The 21108-nt window shown below is 41.6% G+C and overlaps 1 protein-coding gene across 2 annotated transcripts in view; it reads left to right on the top strand.

The window, feature by feature from the left end:
• Positions 1 to 21108, top strand: part of IQGAP2 (IQ motif containing GTPase activating protein 2) — a 296931-nt gene that overhangs the window by 137275 nt on the left and 138548 nt on the right. For both annotated transcript variants that reach the window (XM_043920016.1, XM_043920017.1), the window contains one exon: positions 18134 to 18290. In XM_043920016.1, coding sequence (XP_043775951.1) covers positions 18134 to 18290 — 157 coding nt within the window. The remainder of the gene's footprint in view (positions 1 to 18133; positions 18291 to 21108) is intronic.

Genomic DNA, 21108 nt, shown 5'->3' with positions numbered 1-21108 from the left:
CTTGGATTCGTCACGGGAATGCTGTCACGAGAGGAGAAGACATGTTTGACATAGCAAAATGCTTGCTTAGCTGCAGCCCCATGGAAGTGTGCTTGGCAAACAAATAGTGCTGAAGGACAGACGTGAACAATGACTTGTGTTGGCAGTTGGGCAGAATAGTCTGGGATATAGCACTGAGCAATAAAAGCTGTGCTAGGTACTTGTCAGGGTGTTTATTTTATGCCAAGCACTGTTCTCAGGCTTTCTTCCAACAACTTAACAACAGCCCTCTGAAGCAGTACAACTACTGTTCCCAACATTGTTGTTCAGTCACTAAGTCGTGTCCAACTCTGTGACCCCACAGACTGCAGCACACCAGGCTTCTCTGTCCTTCTCCATCTCCTGGAGTTTGCTCAAACTCATGTCCATTGAGTCAGTGATGTCATCCAACCATCTCATCCTCTGTCGTCCCCTTCTCCTCCTGCCTTCAATCTTTCCCATCATCAGAGTCTCTTCCAATGAGTCAGTTCTTTGCATCAGGTGGCCAAAGGATTGGAGCTTCAGCATCAGTCCTTCCAATGAATATTCAGGGTTGATTTCCTTTAGGATGGACTGGTTGGATCTTCTTGTTGTCCAAGGGACTCTCACATATCTTCTGTAGCACCACAATCTCCGACATACAGATTAGGAAACTTGAGACACAGTCAAATTTAATCAGTTCCGCAAGGGATACAGCTGATAAGTGGCCGAGCTTGGGCTTGATCTCAGGCATTGGTCTCTAGAGTTGGTGCTTTGAACCATAGGACTATACACAGGCGAGCTCCTTGCTCTTTTAGCATTTACTGTCTAAGCAGGTGAATCTGTCAAACCAATAAATATGGTATAATCTGCCAGGCAGTAAGAAATGCAACGAAGAGAAATAAAGTTGGGTAAGGAGTTTCAGAAGATGATGGGGCGGGGGGGGTTGATGGTTTAGCTAGTGTATTATTTGCTTGGACTGCTGTAACAAAATACCACAGGCTGGGTAACATAAACAGCAATTCATTTTCTCATGGTTCTGGAGGCCTGTGGAATTGGTTTCCTCTGAGGCCTCTTTCCTTGACGTGCCAATGCTGCCTTCTCACTGTGTCCTCGTTGGGTTTCCCTCTGTGCTTGCAGAGCCCTGCTGTCCCTGTCCGAATCTCCCCTTCTTGTAACTATTCCAGTCATTGGATTAAAGCCTCTCCAAATGGTCTCATTTAAAGTTAATCACCTCTTAAAGGCTGCTTCTCTGGATACAGTCACATTCTTGTGTACTGGGGATTAGGACTTCAGTATATGAATTTGGAGGAAACACAGTTCTGACCACAACATTCTTCCCCAAATATCTGTCCTTCTCACAGCCAAAATACATTCATCTACATCCCAGAAGCCCCCAGATCTTAACCCATTCTAGCATCAACTCTAAGTCCCAAATCTCATCAAAGTATCCAAATCAGGTATGCCTGAAACTTGAGATATGATTCATCCTGGGGAAAAAATTTCTCTCCTGTGATCCTAGGAAACCAGGGAAGTTTTGTTCTCCCAAAAGACGATGGAGGGACAGCCATACAATATACAATAGACATTCCCATTCTAAAATCAAGAAATTAGAAAGAAGAAAGGGGGTGATGGATCCCCAGCAAGTCTAAAGCGTCCCAGGACTCATTCTATCTGATTTTGAGGCTCTTGAATAATCTGCTTGGTGGCCTGTCCTTTGGGCTCTCGAGGCTGGTAGCCTGCCTTCCAGACCCTCAGAGGCAGCAGCCTGGCTCACCAAAACCCAGGAAGAGATAGTCTTGCCCTTTGCAACCAAGGGAGAGAGAGCGTCTGGGTCTGTCGTGGGGGGGACAGCTCTGTGGCTCTCTGAATCACCTTCAGGGTCCTTCTTCCCTTATGGTGATGGGTAACATGGCCAGAAAGCTCCATTGTTCCATCTCCTAGATCTCAGAGGTCTGAGAGCCTCCCCTCCTTGTCGTCCTGTCTCTGTCCCCTTTAGTCTAAATGGGATAGCCCCATCCCTAGTCCTGACTGTTGCAGAGATGGCTGATTAAATCAATGAGTTGCTTTCTTTATGCAGTGATTGTCCAGCCACACCCTCTGTGTTTGCTTCAGAGCACCTTTTCTCATTTTTTGCAATATTTTTTTAAAATTTACTTTTTATTGAAGGATAATTACTTTACAGAATTTTGCTGTTTTCTGTCAACCCTCAACATGAATCAGCCTTTTGAAATTTTTTTGCAATATTGATAAGGCTGCAAATTTTCCAAATCTTCAGGTTCTACTTTTTGACTTTTTTTTTTTCTTAATTTCTTCTCAGTTTTCTCTCTTCTACTTTTATATTTTACTATCAGCAGCATAGATGATCCAGGCTGCACTCTTGATTTTGTTTTTATTTTTATTAGCATCTAATTGCTTTCCAGTGTTGTATTTCTGCTGTAGAGCAAAGTGAATCAGCTCTACGTATACACACATAGCCCCTCTTTTTTGGGTTTCCTCTCCTTTTAGGTCACCACAGAGCATTGAGTTCCGTGTGCTATGCAGCAGGTTCTCATTAGTTATCTGTGCTAATACATGGTAGTATATAAATGCTAATCCCAATCTCCCAATTTCATTCCACTCCCACCTTTCCCCTTGGCATCCATATATTTGGTCTCTATGTCTGATTGATTAATGTTTCATTTATTTTGTGTATTCATTAATGAGGATCCCACCTTTACTTTCTAAGCCTTAAAGCCAGGCTGTTAACATGGTTAGAGGTGTGTGAAAAAGATAAACATACTTAACATTTTCCTTCCTTTCCTTAACATTTTCTTTTCCTAACATGCTTAACATTTTCCTTAACATTTTATTGGTTGCATGTCTCAACCCATAACCTTAAAAAAAAAGGTTTAGCGTGCCTTTTTGTCTTCTCCAGCTTCCATGCCTCGTGACAAACTACCATTTCTCCATCTACACCCATACCCCGTCTTTATCAGTATTCTTTTAATGTTTGCTGCCATAAGACTCTATTTTGACTCAAGTGCTCAGTATAATCAGCAAACAATTTCTTGCTTTCTATACACTGGAAAGAGACAAGAACTTTAGAATACACTGAATTTCATCATTTTCTATTATTGAAAATACATGTTTATGAAATTAAGATACAAGAAAAGATGAAGAACCTCACCAACCCACAGGGAAAAACCACTGTAATACTTTGCTATATGTTTCTAGTCTGTGTATGATTATTTAAATGTTGTTGTTTAGTCACTAAGTCATGTCTGACTCTTTGTGACCCCAAGGACTGCAGCACACCAGGCTTCCCTGTCCTTCACTATCTCCCAGAATTTGTTCAAACTTACGTCCATTGAGTTAATGATGCCATCCAACCATGTCATCCTCTGTCACCCCCTTCTCCTCCTTCCTTTAATCTTTCCCAACATCAGGGTCTTGTCCAGGGAGTCAGCTCTTCATATCAGGTGGCCAGAGTATTGGAGCTTCAGCTTCAGCATCAATCCTTCCAATAAATATTTAGGGTTGATTCCCTTTAGGATTGACTGGATCTCCTTGCAGTCCAAAGAGACTCTCAAGAGTCTTCTCCAGCACTGCAGTTCGAAAGCATCAATTTTTCTGCCCTCAGCCTTCTTTGTGGTCTAACTCTCACATCCGTACATGACTACAGGAAAAACCATTTAAATATATATAATTTTAGAAATAAAATTAGCTTACTATAAAATTTTGTATCCTCTCATTTTCTCCTAACTAACCCCTGCTATTTTTCCATTTTCTTAAATATTCTATGAAAATATCTCAAGTGGCTGTATAATAGTCTATGCAATGGATAAACATTCTTTTTAGATGCTTGTACTGATTACAGTTTTTGCATTGCATGAAAGTCTTGGACCATAGCTGTGTTTAGTAAGTTTGGTAAGTGAGTAAGTTTAGTGAGTACATAGTACTCACAATGTAAAATGTCTAGGTTGTATACTAATATTCCTGATATACTCTTTCATGAAGCAGTATAATGAGTTGGTTAATGTGCAGATTTCAGAGTGATATTTGGGTTCAAATTTCAGAGAGGTCAAATTTTGCTTTTCCCATTTATATATGATCTTGGGCAAGATGTTTCATCTTTATTGATATCTGACTCAGTTTTTTAAAGATGATAAGTCACTGGGCTATGGGAAGAATAAATAAAACTTTTTAAAACTCATGTCCTAAACTATATGATGTACAGTAATTATTTGCTATTATATGATCCGATTGGGGAGGAGATTGCAGAGAACCTACAGGTTGGATACTGGACACCAGTAGAGGGCATAAAACATTAGAATATTGCAGAGACGTGTGACTTACAGCTTCTCTTATGCTCACCCTGGGTCCCTGGATACCAAAGACTTCAAGGTTCTACATTTTCCTGCTTAAACATTTCTTTTAAAGCATATATATTTCTGTAATAGGTATTGGCTTTCCTGAGTAAACTCCTTTTTTCCCCCAGTATATGAGTATTATTCTTAAAAAAATTTAAGTTGAAATATTATTAAAGCACTAATAAATATTTAACATTTGAATCACTTGAATTAAGGTGTCAGGCAAAAACCATGATATGCTGAACATTAGCTGTTTGTCTCTCTCTCTTTCCCCATCCAACTAATGAAGTTTATGACCAGTCTTTTGCCTAATGTGCACAATAATGTTAAAAATAAGTACATGTTTTATTTTATAGACTTTTTTATTTTTTTATTTTATTTTATAGACTTTTATTATTTTATATTTTTTATTTTATAAGACTTTATGCAGAGATGTCTATCTGGAAATTTTAGCATATGTACACATTTTTTGTTTGTATCTGTGTATCTATATACATGAACATGTCTATCCAGGCATGTTCTAATATCAGGATGATACATCATAGATAGATGATTAATTGGGCCAAGCCTAAATAATACAGTAAATATCAGATTTGTGCCTGGAGTTAGGAAGAATTATGAATTGAGCATATATTTGAGCAACAGTGTAGCCTATGAAATAATGTATTTCAAAATAATTTTCAAAGTTAATCAGACTTATTGCAGATGGGGCTACAAAATTTGAAGGCTTTCTTATATCCATCAGTGCTTCACGCCATTCTACTTATTTATATTTTCCTTTTCTCATGTCTAAGAAACATATAGGAAGAAAGATTAAAATAGTGCATTAAATATCTTTTTCTAAGAAGTAACTCACCAAAGAGATTCTTGAAAATTTTGTTTAAAGAGAAGGGATGTGAGTGACAGGTGGGTGCCAACTATCTGCTAGGTTCTGTACTAGTGCTGTTTCATTTAATCCTCAAAACCTCTTTTAACTAGTGGTTTTCTAACATTGATGACAGTCTGAGATTTACTGCCCAGGAAACTGAGGGACTTTACCTGATTCATCACATGGAACCAGGTCTAGAAAGTACTCGATGCTCAAAAATATTAATTGAATTGATGTGAGAGTTGGACCATAAAGAAGGCTGAGTGCCAAAGAATTGATACTTTCAAACTGTGGCTGAAGAAGACTCTTGAGAGTCCCTTGGACTGCAAGGAGATCAAACCAGTCAATCCTAAAAGAAATCAACCCCGAATATTCCTTGGAAGGACTAATGCTGAAGCTCTAATACTTTGACCAACCAATGTGAAGAGCCGACTCATTGGAAAAGACCCTTATGCTGGAAAAGATTGAAGGCAGGAGGAGAAGTGGGCAACAGAGGAAGAGACGGTTGGATGGCATCCCCAACTCAATAGACATGAGTTTGAGCAAACTCTGGGAGATGGTGATGGACAAGGAAGCCTGGAGTGCTGCAGTCCATGGGGTCACAAAGAGTTGGACATGACTGAGCGACTGACCAACGAAAAATCTGTTAGGGTTACACATCCAGTAAAAGAATAGAAAGAAAAGAAAGAGAAGTCGCTCAGTCGTGTCCGACTCTTTGCGACCCCATGGACTGTAGCCTGCCAGGTTCCTCCGTCCATGGGATTCTCCAGGCAACGATACTGGAGTGGGTTGCCATTGCCTTTTCCAGGAGATCTTCCCAACCCAGGGATTGAACCTGGGTCTCCCGCATTATACGCAGACACTTTACTGTTTGTGCCACCAGGGAAGTCCAAAAGTCCATCTCTGAGCTTTCAGGATGGTAATGCAACTTATGAATCCTCAAGAGAGCACATAGAATGCGACATTTTCTAAGTTCACTTGGCCCTCCCCCTCCCCCACCACCACCCCTGGCCCCAGGACAACATTAGCGTCTCACTGAGCCAGTATTCTGTGGAACACAGTTCACGAAGTCTGATAAAGGAATGGCCAGATTCAAATCTGGGGACATGCTCACAATACTTGTGGTTAATGTTTGCTGGGCTCTTAGTATGAGCCAGGCACAGTGCTAAATATTTTACACAGATTCTCATTTACTCCTTACAAACGCCTTCCGAGGGCGAATATTTAGAAATCACTGGTATTATTCTAGACCTAGGATTTGAACTGAGAAAGTGTGAGCCCAAATGCCATGATTTTAGTCGCCTAATTGTACTGCTTTTATCAGTTACCTGTCTACTCATCATATGAAATATTATGTAGCGATTTGGGAAAAAGGAGTTCTATGGTCAAAAAATTTGGGAAACATTGAGTTAAAAAGTTAATTTGGTTCTTGGCTTCAGGAATTCTCTGAACTTTCAGGATGCTAATGCAATTTATGAATCCTCAAGAGAGGACGTAGAATGCGACATTTTGTAAGTTCACTTGGCCCTCCCCCTCCCCCACCACCACCCCTGGCCCCAGGACAATATTAGCATCTCACTGAGCCAGCATTCTGTGGAACACAGTTCACAAAATGCTTGCCAAACTCAATGGAGGGCTGCTGTTTCCTGTCCTTCCTAAAGAGGAGAATGAGAAAGAGGGCCTCAAAAGCCTGCGCCATTCCCGTTAGGTCTTGGCGTCATATATTGCTTCTTTTCATGGAATTGTAAGTCCGTGTTTTAAAGAAAATAATTAGCTTTATTTTAGCATCTCACCTCTTTTTCTTATAACGAACCAACTAAATTTTATATGAGAGGAGGATGGATATGTTCCTCAGTTTGTGCAATATATATTTTTCTGCATCCCTGTTCCCTTGAGCTAATAATGCTGACAGAATTATGGTGACAATTATTTTTGTTTTTATTTCTTAATTGAAATATAGTTGATTTACAGTGTTTCAGGTGTATACTGAAATGGTTCAGTTTTTTTCTAGTATATACGTGTGAATATATATTCTTTTTTCCTCTATATTTAACTCCTTTTTTGCTGGAATATAACTGCTTTACAGTGTTCTGTTAGTTTCTGCGGTACAGCGTCAGGATCAGCCATGTGTTCCGTCTCTCTGCTTCCTTTTGAGCCTCCCTCCCACACGCCCACCGCCTAGGTCATCGCAGAGCTGAGCTCCCTGCGCGGTGCGGCAGCTTCCCCCTGGATGCTTTATACAGGGGAGTGATATCTGTCAGTGCTGCCGGCTCATTTGTGCCCCGCGGTCCTGCCCCACCTGTGGCCATGAGTCCATTCCCTACATCTGCATCTCTTTTCCAGCCCATTATAGGTATATAATAACAAGATAGCAAATACAGTTCCCCATGCTGGACAGCAAGCCCTTGTTGTTTATTTTATGTATAGCAGCGTGTCTTTGTTAATCCCAAATTCCTAATTTATTCCCTCCCCTCCTCGTGGTGAAAGTTTGACCTCACCCTCCAGTGAACAGAAAGGCTTACCAGGAGAACTTAATCTAGCCCTGACTTCCAACGTTTTACCTCCTATTGGCACAAGAGGTGACCAGTTGCACTGTACACATAAAAAATATCTGGTCTTTGCCTTTATTCTTTTGTAAAATATTTCATAGGCTGATGTTCAAAACATTTAGGAAGAGAAATTGACTTATAATGCTTGAAAGTTCATGGACCGGGGCACTCCATTAAAGCAGGGTTTGTACGGAAAAAACACACTTTCTGTTTTTTGGCCAGCAGTTCTACTTTTGGGACTTTTATTCCATACAGTGCTGTATGATAGAGACCAAGATTTATAGCTGGCGATTTCCTGAATAACAAGTCAGATAGCAAATGCCTCAGCGAAACAACTTTCATATGCTCTGCAAGGCGCAAAGCAGCACAGTGGAGTGGGTGGTGTGTCTCCAGATTTTTATGAGGTGGCATTTTGGGGGGTGGGTGTCTTTTTTTTTTCTTTTTGATCTCTTGCAAGACAAAATGATATTAATTGTTTTTCTTTCTGGCCTTAACCTAAAACTGGAAAAATTTCGCTGTTTGTCCCCTTCATCCTTCTCCCGACATCCTCTCCTGCCACCCTCTTCTTCTCCCTATGTCACTTGAATCAGACCGTACTTTTATACACTTAAACACTTTTATACACTTATACACTTTTATACACTTCCATAAGAGCTACTTATGGAAGCTATCTCATCTCAAAAAAAAAAAAATTGAAGAGAATATGCTTGAATGATAGAACAAAAATTCCTCTTACCTGTGCTTTTTTTCTCTGTGGTTGATAACAGATTCAGATTTTCCCTGCAAAGTAAAGAGAAAGCAAGCAATATTAATAAGAGAGAGTCCTTCCCACTGGAAATGAAATTGTGGTTCTCCAACAACCGTGAAGATGCTCGTAAGAAACTGCTTCACTTTTGGTTGAGGATGAGACATTCACATATTGGTGTGGAGGTTCAGTTATTGCTGTTGTTCAGTCACGAAGTCGTGTCTTGACTCTTCAACCCCATGGACTGCAGCATGCCAAGCTTCTCTGTCCCTCACCATCTCCCGGAGTTTGCCCAACTTCATATCCATTGAGTCAGTGATGCCATCCAACCATCTCATCCTCTGACACCCTCTTCTCCTGCCTTCACTCTTGCCCAGCATCAGGGTCTTTTCCAGTGAGTCAACTCTTCACATCATGTGGTCAAAGTATTGGAGCTTCAGCTTCAGCATCAGTCCTTCCAATGAATATTCAGGGTTGATCTCCTTTAGGATTGACTGATTTGATCTCCTTGCAGTCCAAGGGACTCTCAAGTGTCTTCTCCAGCACCACAGTTCAAAAGCCTCAGTTCTTCAGTGCTCAGCCTTCTCTATGGTCTTCATGAGGTTCAGAACGAGTAACCCATGGAAAGAACAGGGGAGGAGCAGTGAGTGCAAGGGTAGCAGGAGATGCTGGCCAGTTCTGGTTTTCATTTCTCTGGATTTTTAGGTCAAGTGTGAAGACACTGTTTTGCTAACATATGAGGTCTTTCTAGGTTTGTTTCATGTGTACATACTTTGTATATTGTCTGTATGTAAATCTTGGGCTTCCCTCATAGCTCAGTTCATAAAGAATTGGCCTGCAATGCAGGAGACCCTGGTTCGATTCCTGGGTTGGTAGTCCATGGGTCGCAAAGAGTCGGACACGACTGAGTGACTTTCACTTCACTTCACTTCACTTCATATGTAAATCTTGGGCTTCCCTGGTAACTCAGCTGGTAAAGAATCTGCCTGCAATGCAGGAGACCCCAGTTCGATTCCTGGGTTGAGAAGATCCCCTGAAGAAGGGAACAGCTACTCACTTCAGTATTCTGACCTGGAGAATCTCATGGACAGAGTAGACTGGCAGGTTACAGTCCATGGGGTTTCAAAGAGTTGGACACGACTGAGCAACTTTCACTTCACTTCATGTAAATCTTAGATGCATAAACCATTGAGTATAATTGAGAGTTTAGATGTAATTTTTCACAGTCAGTTGGCTTTCAACAAGGGTACCAAGGAAAGTTAATTGGGTTCAATCCCTGGGCTGGGAAGATCCCCTGGAGGAGGGCATGGCAACCCACTCTAGTATACTTGCCTGGAGAATCCCATGGACAGAGGGCCCTGGAGGGCTACAGTCCATAGGGTCACAGAGAGTCAGACCTGACTGAAGCAACTTAGCATGCATGCACATAGTCTTTTCAACCCATGGTGCGGAGATAACTGGATATCCACATTCAAAACCATGAATTTGGACTCTTACCACTCACCACATACAAAAAATAACTCAAAATGGATAAAAGATTTAAATGTAAGAGTTAAAACTATGAACCTCTTGGAAGAAAACATAGGTGAATATTTGTGACCTTCAGTTAAACAGTGGTTTCTTAAATATGACATCAAAGTACAAGCAACAAAATCGATAAATCATCAAAATGATGATCTTTTTGTGCTTCAAAAGACACCATCAAGAAAGCAAAAAGACAACTCACAGAATGAAGAAATATTTTCATATTGTGTACCTGATAAGGAATTGGTATAACAAATATATAAAAAATTCTTATAACTCAATTTCTTAAAAAAAAAAAAAAACAGCTAAAACATGGGCAACAAATTTGAAAAGACATGTCTCTAAAGAAGATGTGTAAATAGGCAATAATAAAAGATGCTTAGAACAAGACAAGGATGACTACTCTTGCCACTTTTTTTCAACATAATATTGGAAGTCCTAGCCACAGCAGTCAGAGAAGAAAAAGAAGGAAAGGAATCTAAGTTGGAAAGGAAGTAAAACTGTCACTATTTGCAGATAACATGATATTATGCACAGAAAACCCTTAAGGCCAAAAAACTATTGGAACTTAAAAATGAATTCATTAAAGTTGAAGGATAGAAAATTAATCACAGTAATCTGTTAGATTTCTATGCACTAATAATTAACCATTAGAAAGAGAAATAAATAAAATTATCCTATTCACAATTGTATCAAAAAGAAAAAATAAAAAGATGCCCAATATCATCATGCTCAGATGCTCAGACGTATCCAACTCTTTGTGACCCCATGGACAGTAGTCCGCCAGGCTCCTCTGTCCATGGGATTCTCCAGGCAAGAATACCAGAGTGGGGTGTCATTTCCTCCTCCTGGGAATCATCCCAACCCAGGAATCAAACCCGTGTCTCTTACATCTCCTGCATTGGTAGGAGAATTCTTTACCACTAGTGCCACCTGGAAAGCCCACTGAATATCATTAGCCATCAGAGAGATGAAAATCAAAACTATATTGAGATGCCACTTTGCATCTACCTAGGATGGCTATAATCAAAAAGACAGCTGAGTGGTGGCAAGGAGGTAGGGAAGTTAGAATCCTCACTTAGTACTGCTGGGAATGTGAAATGTTGCAGCTGCTTTGGAAAACAGTCTGGAAGTTCCAAAAAAGATCAAACATAGACCCAGCAATTCTCCTGCATATATACCCAGAGAAAGGAGAAAATATGTCCGTGCAAAAATCTATACACTAATGTTTACAGCAGCATTATTCATAGGAGCCAAAAAGTGGAAAAAAATCCAGATGTCCATAAACTGATACATATGATATATATCTATACAGTAGGATATTATTCAGCATTGGAAATGAATGCAGAGCTAATTATACCCTACACAATAGATGAACTGTGAAAACATGCAAAAGAAGCTAGTCACAGATGGCCATGTATTGTATGGTTCCATTTAAATGAAATATCCAGAATAAACAGATCTCTAAGCAGAGAGTAGATTAATAGGTTAGAAATTTGGGAGTAAATGGGGAGTATTGTTAACAAGTTATACAGCTTCTTTTTGGAATGATGAAAATGTTTGCTGAAAATCACTGCATTGTATATCTTCAAAGAGTGTATGATGTGTGAATTTTCTCAGTATAAAGCTGTTATTAAACATACAAAAAAGCATATTGCATAATTAGTGGCATACAGAATTTCGTTTATAATTTTAGACTCTCGGACTAAAACTCAGCTTAGAGTTTTAAGTAACCTGTTCCAGGACACCAGCTAGTGATTGGAAAGCCAGACTTCCTGAACATCAGGCCCGTCATTTTCTGCGCTGTGATTATGACAGGAAGTTTGACCCCAACAGACCGTAAAAATCACACTTACTGAATTTTATTGGTTTGGCTGGGTAACACTAGCTTATGTAACCGGTAAGTCATGGAGGTTGAGGTTGACAGTAGAAGTTTAATTCCTTTTCATGTAAGATTCAGTAGCATAAGGCGAGGATGCGTGGATACAGAAGGTTCCTTCTGTAAACTGCAGAGGTTACTCGGGGACCCAGGGTGTTCTTACTGTTCTTACATCTTTTCTTTCAAGGTGGCCATGGGCTTTAGCATCCTACTTGCAGATGGTGGCGGAGGGGGGGTGGTGGGGGCGGGGTGGTGTTTCCCTGGTACCTCAACTGGTAAAGAATCCACCTACAACACAGGAAACCCTGGTTCAATTCCTGAGTTGGGAAGATTTCCTGGAGAAGGGAAAGGCTACCCACTCCAGTGTTCTGGCCTAGAGAATGCAGGGTCACAAAGAGTCGGACGCAGTTTTCACTGTGTCACTCTGTTTGTCTTGGGCTTCCCTGGTGGTTCAGATGGCAAAGCATCTGCCTGCAATGCAGGAGACCAGAGTTCGATCCCTGGGTTAGGAAGACGCCCTGGAGAAGGGAATGGCAACCCACTCTGGTACTCTTGCCTGGAAAATCCCAGGGACTGAGGAGCCTGGTAGACTACAGACCATGGGGTTGCAAACAGTTGGACACGACTGAGCCACTTCACTCTCAGCAGATGGGGGAGGGGAGGCTCACCCATGTGGGGCTTTTCTGAGGCCGCTCTCCAGGGGATGCACGGCATTTCCCGTCTCATTCTGTGCTCATGACCGGGCTACTTGGCCCCACACAGACAGTACGGGGCTGGGAAATGACCACCCTGGCCAGCAGCCACCCCAGCTGTCTCCTAGCCCTGTGGTGAACCATTTGGTATCTGTGCTCCAAGTTCTCTTCCCTTTGTTTTTGTTCGGTTGCTAAGTCATGTCTAAATCTTTGTGACCCCATTGCAGCACACCAGGCTTCCCTGTCCTTCGCTATCTCCCAGAGTTTGCTTAAACTCACATCCATTGAGTTGATGATGTCATCCAAACATCTCATCCTCTGCCACCCCCTTCTCCTGCCCTCAATCTTTTCCACCATCAGGGTCTTTTCCAATGTGTTGGCTCTTCGTCAGGTGGCCAAAGTATTGGAGTTACAGTATCAGTCCTTCCAATGGATATTTAGAGTTGATTTCCTTTAGCATTGACTGGTTTGATCTCCTTGCTGTCCAAGGGACTCTCAAGAGTCTTCTCCAGCACCACAGTTTGAAGGCATCCGTTCTTAGGCACTCAACCTACTTTATGATTCAACTCTCACAGCCGTACATCACTACTGGAAAAACCATAGCTTTGTCTATACAAACCTTTGTCAGCAAAGTGATGTCTCTGCTTTTCAATATGCTGTCTAGGTTTGTCACAGCTTTTCTTCCAAGGAGCAAGCATTCTTTTAATTTTGCTTCAGATTAACATCTGCAAATGGTTATCCATAGCACCTTTCCTTATGGGACAGGCGCGAGGATTAAATGATAATCTGCATATAGTATTAAACCCAGATTCTAGAATAAAATGTGTTAAGTTGCTTCAGTCATGTCTGACTCTGTTTGACACTATGGACTGTAGCCTGCCAGGCTTCTCTGTCCACGGGGTGCTTCTCTAGGCAAGAATACTGGAGTGGATTGCCATGCCCTTCTTCAGGAGATCTTCCTGACCCAGGAATCGAACCAGCGTGTCCTACGTCTAACCCGCACTGGCAGGCAGGTTCTTTACCACTAGCACCACCTCTAGAATAAAATAGTGCTTAATAAACACTAGTTACCATTGATGGTAATAGCATCTTCTTCTGACTTTCAAGGTGGTGAAATATTAATGCCTAATGTCACAAAAAATGCTGTATTTACAAGTCACTGGCAATGTCCTAAAAGATTTTATGCTGTAACTGTGATGCTTGGAAAGCTCTTAAGCAGTCAGGATCTTTCACTTAATAACAATCTGTTGAATACACACTATCTATAAACACATTTGACTGTGTGGATCACAATAAACTTTGGAAAATTCTGAAGGAGATGAGAATACCAGACCACCTGACCCGCCTCTTGAGAAATCTGTATGCAGGTCAGGAAGCAACAGTTAGAACTGGACATGGAACAACAGACTGGTTCCAAATAGGAAAAGGAGTACATCAATGCTATATATTGTCACCGTGCTTATTTAACTTATATGCAGAGTACATCATGAGAAACTCTGGGCTGGAAGAAGCACAAACTGGAATCAAGATTGCCAGGAGAAATATCAATAACCTCATATATGCAGATGTCACCACCCTTATAGCATAAAGTGAAGAAGAACTAAAGAGCCTCTTGATGAAAGTGAAAGAGGAGAGTGAAAATGTTGGCTTAAAGCTCAACATTCATGAAACAAAGATCATGGCATCTGGTCCCATCACTTCATGGCAAATAGATGGGGAAACAGTGGAAACAGTGTCAGACTATTTTTTGGGCTCCAAAATCACTGCAGATGGTGACTGCAGCCATGAAATTAAAAGACGTCTGCTCCTTGGAAGGAAAGTTTTGACCAACCTAGACAGCATATTAAAAAGCAGAGACATTACTTTGTCAACAAAGGTCTGTCTAGTCAAAGCTATGGTTTTTCCAGTAGTCATGTATGGATGTGAGAGTTGAACTATAAAAAAAGGAGTTCTGAAGAGTTGATGCTTTGAACTGTGGTGGTGGAGAAGACTCTTGAGAGTCCCTTGGACTGCAAGGAGATCCAACCAGTCCCTCCTAAAGGAGATCAGTCCTGGGTGTTCATTGGAAGGACTGATGCTGAAGCTGAAACTCCAGTGCCTTGGCCACCTGATGTGAAGAGCTGACTCATTTGAAAAGACCCTGATGCTGGGAAAGATTGAAGGCAGGAGGAGAAGGGGATGACAGAGGATGAGATTGTTGGATGGCATCACTGACTCAATGGACATGGGTTTGGGTGGGCTCCGAGAGTTGGTGATGGACAGGGAAGCCTGGCATGCTGCGGTTCATGGGGTCACAGAGAGTCGGACATGACTGAGCAACTGAACTGAACTGATAAACACATTTTCAGTATAGTGGGGTCACAAAAAGAAGAGATGGCTTTTGCCTTTGAGCACTTCATGATGTGGTAAGCATTAGCAATAGCTCCATTTTTAAATAGGGTATAGTTAACCTAAGTTTTTGGAATAATTCGTTTTTTCAGCCATCTACACATATATTCTAACACAGACAAAAAAACCCAATTCTAAAATACGTCAAAGTTGTTTTTATTTTAGCTTTCTGCTTCTTGGTCTCAAATGTTGATTTGAGACCTCCCTCTTCTGCTATAAATTGTCAATCTACCTCTCCCTGACCCTTCACAATCTACCCCTCAGTTATGGACTTATTATAAAGCAATTATATATTGCTGTGTAAGAAACCAATTTTGTAAATTTTTTCAAGATAATTATTTGAAAACCGGTTTGTTTTAGTGTGAAAGAGCATGATGCTGTAATTTGTAGTTTACTTAGATTAGAAACTTGGTCTAGTGCAGTGGCTTTTAATTTGCCCACATTTTTTTTATTCAAAAAGACAACATTGTTATTAATTTCTTAATTTTTAAAAATTCATCAAGCCTATGGTACTTTTACATGCATTTGAAGCAAGGCCCATATAACCAAATAACCCTTATTCACCTTGTGTTTGTTATGTGAAAGTGAATTTCGCATCTCATGTTACTATTGAGAGTTCCTTGTTCTTCCAAGTTTTCCCAGTCCCCCTAGGATGTTAGAGCTGCAGGAGGCCTTAACATCCTGCTCATCTCCTGCCCCTTCAAGAGAGGAGGACACATGCCCAGGGAGGTCAGGGGACATGCCTGGGGCTATAGTGGATGTGGGGCTGAATCCTGGCACAGAGCTCCCTCTGCACAGAGCCCCTCTCCCTGGCTGGGAATATTCCCTTTCCTTTGACCCCTTCCCCACTTTCTAAGCTGTCACCAAATCTTGTTACCATTTCCTTGAAATGCCTCTTGCTTTCCACCCTTCCCATGTCTTCCTGTCTCATCCAGTCCCTCAGCTCCTCACAATGAGAAAGGCTGAGCGCTTTATCTTTGGGGCATCCATCATACAAGATTTAATTTTCTCTAAATACCACTGTCAACCTGTCACTCCTCTGCTGTGAGTCTGCCAAGAGCTTCTTGCTTCCTGTAGCAGCAAATGCCATCACTTCTCTTACTCCAGCTCCTGATTTCACTGTATACGCTCAGCTTTATTCCTTTCTCCCCATGAAACCTAAAGACCCTAGGTCTTTTCTGGGTTTCTTCCATGGATCGCCATGTTTCCTTTGGACTTTAGTATGTCCTGCTCTCCAATTCCTAGTGTCCCCCGCCTTGCCTTTCCAAATCCTCTCTTTCCAGCTGAATCCAGGTACCACCACCTTGTCATGGATAACCAGTCTGTGGTACATCCAGACAATGGAATATTCAGGTCAGTTGAGTTCAGTTGCTCTGTCGTATCCAACTCTCTGCAACCCCATGGACTGCAGCATGCCAGGCCTCCCTGTCCATCACCAACTGCTGGAGTTTACCCAAACTCATGTCCATTGAGTCAGTGATGCCATCCAACCATCTCATCCTCTGTCGTCCCCTTCTCCTCCTGCCCTCAATTTTTCCCAGCATCAGGGTCTTTTAAAATGAGTCAGCTCTTCGCATCAGGTGGCCAAAGAATTGGAGCTTCAGCTTCAGCATCAGTCCTTCCAGTGATTTTTTAGGACTGATTTCCTTTAGGATGGACTGGTTGGATTTCCTTGCAGTCAAAGGGACTCTCAAGAGTCTTCTCCAACACCACAGTTCAAAGGCATCAATTCTTTGGTGCTCAGCTTTCTTTATGGTCCAACTCTCACATCCATATATGACTACTGGAAAAGCCATAGCTTTGACTAGACAGACCTTTGTTGGCAAAGTAATGTCTCTGCTTTTTAATATGCTGTCCATATTTGTCATAGCTTTTCTCAGTTCTGTTCAGTCACGCAGTCGTGTCCAACTCTGCGACCCCATGGACTATAGCCTGCCAGGCTCCTCTGTCCGTGGGATTTCCCAGGCAAGGATACTGGAACGGGTTGCCATTTCCTTTTCCAACTCCATATTTCACATTGCCTAAACAAGTGGTCAGTAAATACTCCTTGCTTGTTAGGGACTCTCTGAGCTTTTAAAAAGTGTTGGCCAGGGCTACAGGCAGTTGAGACGTTTTACAGTGTTCACTGCTTGGATCCGGATCCGTCGTTAATAGTGAGAGCAGCCCTCTCCTCCCTGCCAAGTGTGATGGAGTCAGCGCTGCTGTGTTACTGGTCTTCTGAGGGGCCTCGCAGTCTGGGTGTGGAGCTCACACTCAGAGTTGCTGATGTGGTGGTGAGTTAGTGGCAAAGAGGTGAGGGCTTGCACCCCCGGTGCTTGGGTCTTAGAGTAGGGAAGAGTCCCTCAAGCCTGGGGAGGAAGCACAGAATCCCGTGAGCTCTGGCAGATTCTCTGCACCCCAGCATGAAATGTCAGCTGGCCTGGTCTTCCTCCCACTGTGTGTCTTTGAGCCAGTAATGACCTTGGTGCTCTCTTTTCTACAATACTGGCAGAGTGTCCTAAGATTGAATCTGATCTTTTTCTGAACAACTTTCTCAGTACCCAGAAAATGGCTTCCCCAAAAGCGTGTGGTAGTAAGCTGCTGGCATTGGAAAAAGGAATGTGTCTTAAAGAAGACTGTGTCTGCATTCTGGATTTCAATGTCGCTTTTCCGTGCCTTCCTGCCTCTGCTGGTAGTCATTTCCAGACCGAGCAACTGCAGATTTTACCACACCTTGGACTACACTCTCCCCACGGCATAACCCCTACAAAAACGTCCTCCACTAAGGCTCATAAACTTGGAATTGCTTTTTCTGTAATGTCAGCAAGACTCATTCCACCCATACAAGCACAGATTGGCCTTTTTCCTCTTTAAGAGACTTGGCAGAGACTCAGATAAAGGTGAAGTCAACAAACTCTGGCACGGTAGTGAGTTTAGTGCTGCTGGGCTTGTCAACCCCTTGTTCCTCTCATGTTCTGAATCCTTGTTCCATCCAGAAGGTTCTCTCTTCCTGTCTATGACAGGTAAAGATGTTTCAGATCCCGCCCCCTTTGTTAATGTCCCTGCCACAGATAGTAAGACACCACATCTCTTCATTTATAGAAAGATACCAAACTGGATTCACTTTAAGATTTGTTTTGCTCTCTTTTAATCCCTCTAGGTGGATGGAAGTCTGCTTAGTTGAAGAATTGCCACCAACGACAGAGCTGGAAGAAGGACTCCGGAATGGAGTTTACCTTGCAAAGTTAGCCAAATTCTTTGCCCCCAAAATGGTATCAGAGAAAAAGATCTATGATGTGGAACAAACACGCTATAAGGTAACTGAGATCTAATTGGTTTTGGCCTCTGGTTCAAAGTGAAAGTTCAGTCTTTCCTTTCCTTTCCTGTCTTTTAGTGTTTCTATCAGGATTTTGTGGGAGGTAGGGGTATAGGGAAGGGGAAGGTCCTTGGTCTTTGAAGCCTGTTAATAATCATTCCTGAGGCAGCAGCAGTTTTAAAAGCAAAGGACTTTTCTGTTTCTGGGCTGAGGCTGAGAGACCTCTGATTTGTGGGGCTTCCAACTCCCAACCCCCATTATTCCTTCATGGAGGTCATGTTATTAGTACTGGTAAATATAAAAGTGGGGGCCCTCTACCCCTCCTCTCTTCACCACCAACACGGTTTATTACTCCCCTTATTCTCATCAAGAAGTAAAGTACCCAGAGGAGACTTGAACTTGTAGCCCCTAAAGAGTTAGAGCCAAGGTGATTGAAAAAGAAAAAAAGTACTAATATTCACTAGTCAGAAACTCCTTTCCATTTGATGTTTAAAACAAAATGAGACTAACCTTTTTGTATGCAGCTAATTTTATGAATTATTTCATAGCTAATTTGAGAAGGAATATAGGGAGGAAAACCAAATCAATATAAACACCAATCTTAATCAAAATAAACAAATAAATACAATCAAAATAAACAACCAGTCAGTATAAACACTGTATTATTACAAAAAAAAATGTGGGTATTTTATGGATATAATGTTTAAGTATTTTCAGGTAAGGTGATATATCTATGATTTGCTTCAGAATAATTGGGAAGAGGGTTGACAGAGATTCAAGACCAGACATGAGTTTGTAATTGTTGAGATTAAATGATGGGTGCTAATGAGTTCTTTATACTCTTCTGTCTACTGTTTTATGTTTGAAAATTTCCATTAAAAAGTAAAGAAGGAAAAAGTAAGCACCAGCCTAAAAGACACCTTGATTATATGTGTCTTCAAAAAGGAATTTTTAAATGTGTGCTCTTCTCTTCTAGAATGTGAGATCTCTTCTCCACTTTGGGTCAGAGTTCCTAAAGCTTCTTTGAAACTTGATTTTTTTGTTTGTTTGTTTTCTCAATATCCTGTGTTTGCTTTTGTTATATCAGTGTTTTTTCATCTGTAGATTTTCAAGTGTTTTAAAAAGTTATTTCTCTTAAAATTTCAAGGATGACATTAAGTATAATTGAAAATAGAATAATTTTCCATTTAAGGCATGAGTCACACTACCCTTCAGTTGTTATTGAGACAAAATTTCTTTTTAAAATATGTATATTGAATTCAGAGCAAATGTCTGAGTAATGATTTAGGCTAACAGGCAAGATGAATTGACATCTTTTTTGACAAGTCTCTTTTCATCATCTAATCTAAAAGGGAATGAAGCAAAAGTCTCTGCCTTGAATAATGTTATGAAAAATATGTTTGCGTATGTTAAAATAAGTTTATTAAGTCATGTGTTTATTAACTCTGGATGTTTCTCCCTAGAGTGAGTTTCCAGCCTTTTGCAAGGCTTAAGCAAAACAAATGATTTAGCCAGCCAAAATTAAAGTTTCTTTTTTTAATTTTCAGGAATATTTTTAAAGTTCAGAAAAAAATTATTTGTATCCCCTGTGTCACAAAATAAATGAACATTTGTCCACATTTTAGAACATGATCTTTCTTTTATTTTCATTGCTTCTGTGATGGGTTGTTATCAAGACCTAGATCTATTATAACGGCCATATAGATTTGATGATAAAGTGTCAGGGGCTCCAGCCTTCCCTGGAAAGGGATTGTGGGTGTTTTGTTTTGATGTGTGGATTGGGAGAGTCAGGCCAGAAAGACAGACCTTCAGTGAAAGCGAACCTCAGAGCTGCAGGGGGGCTAATTCCCCTCCTGGCACATTGTACGCCTTGAATATAGGTATCTCTTGCCAGTTCGGCTCTGGACCCGTCATGGCAACTTAAACAGGTACCATTGCCTCCTGGCATCAGAGATCCTATTATTTGAATCCATAGCAACTTCTCTTTGGGATGGGGACAGGGAGAATATTTCTAATCTCTTGTTACAAAATAAAACATCTGGGGCACCTGGACATGTGCTGACATCCCTGAGCAAAACATCGTGACAGAAGGAAGTGATCTGTGTTACTGTCCCCCATCCCATCAAGCCCCAACTGGGATGCACAGAAGAAAGGATCTTAGGAGAGGCGTGGAAAGAGGGGAGGTGGCAGATGGAGGGGAGTCGATGCCAGCTGTGACGTGGGAGAATCATGGGACAGAGGGAAACTACCCCTCTGTTAATTCACTGGAGAAAAGAGGCTTTTCTTTTCTTCTCCTTGTATTAAATCCCTGAACGTGTCCTTGAGTGGAATTGTTGGTGATTTGCTGTGTCATCGTAAGTTTGTATTTTAAGGCTATTTTGTTTCTTCTGCAAAAATGAAAGGAGACAAATATTAGTGGGCAGGAGACAGCTTCCTGTTCATGTGTTTTTCGGATCTAAAGCCTGTCACATGGTCCTCTTCAAGGAGCCCTAAATCACGGGACGGCAGCAAAGACGCTGAAACACAAGGGAACACTCGCTAACCTAGGCCTGTCTCCTGATGGGCCATCTGGAAACCATGAGCTCAGTGAGCCTGAACGCTCTGCAGGCTCTGCTGGACTGTGGCCATAAAATATGACCCACCTGTTGGGCCCTGTGTCCCCGAGGAGAAGCTCTGTCCCGAATCCCAGGGCCTCGGTCGTGGCATGCGTGGCTTTGAGCGAAGCAACGGGAGCATTCACGCAGCCCTGCCCTCATTGTTCCCAGCATGTTGTGTGCAGCCTCAGCCCCTCGTTAATTGAGGCTTAGAAAGTTATGCCA

Source organism: Cervus elaphus, chromosome 12, assembly GCF_910594005.1.
Source record: "Cervus elaphus chromosome 12, mCerEla1.1, whole genome shotgun sequence".
NCBI lineage: Eukaryota > Metazoa > Chordata > Mammalia > Artiodactyla > Cervidae > Cervus > Cervus elaphus.
Note: the sequence above shows the minus strand (reverse complement) of the source record. Positions and strands in the feature narration are given on the sequence as shown.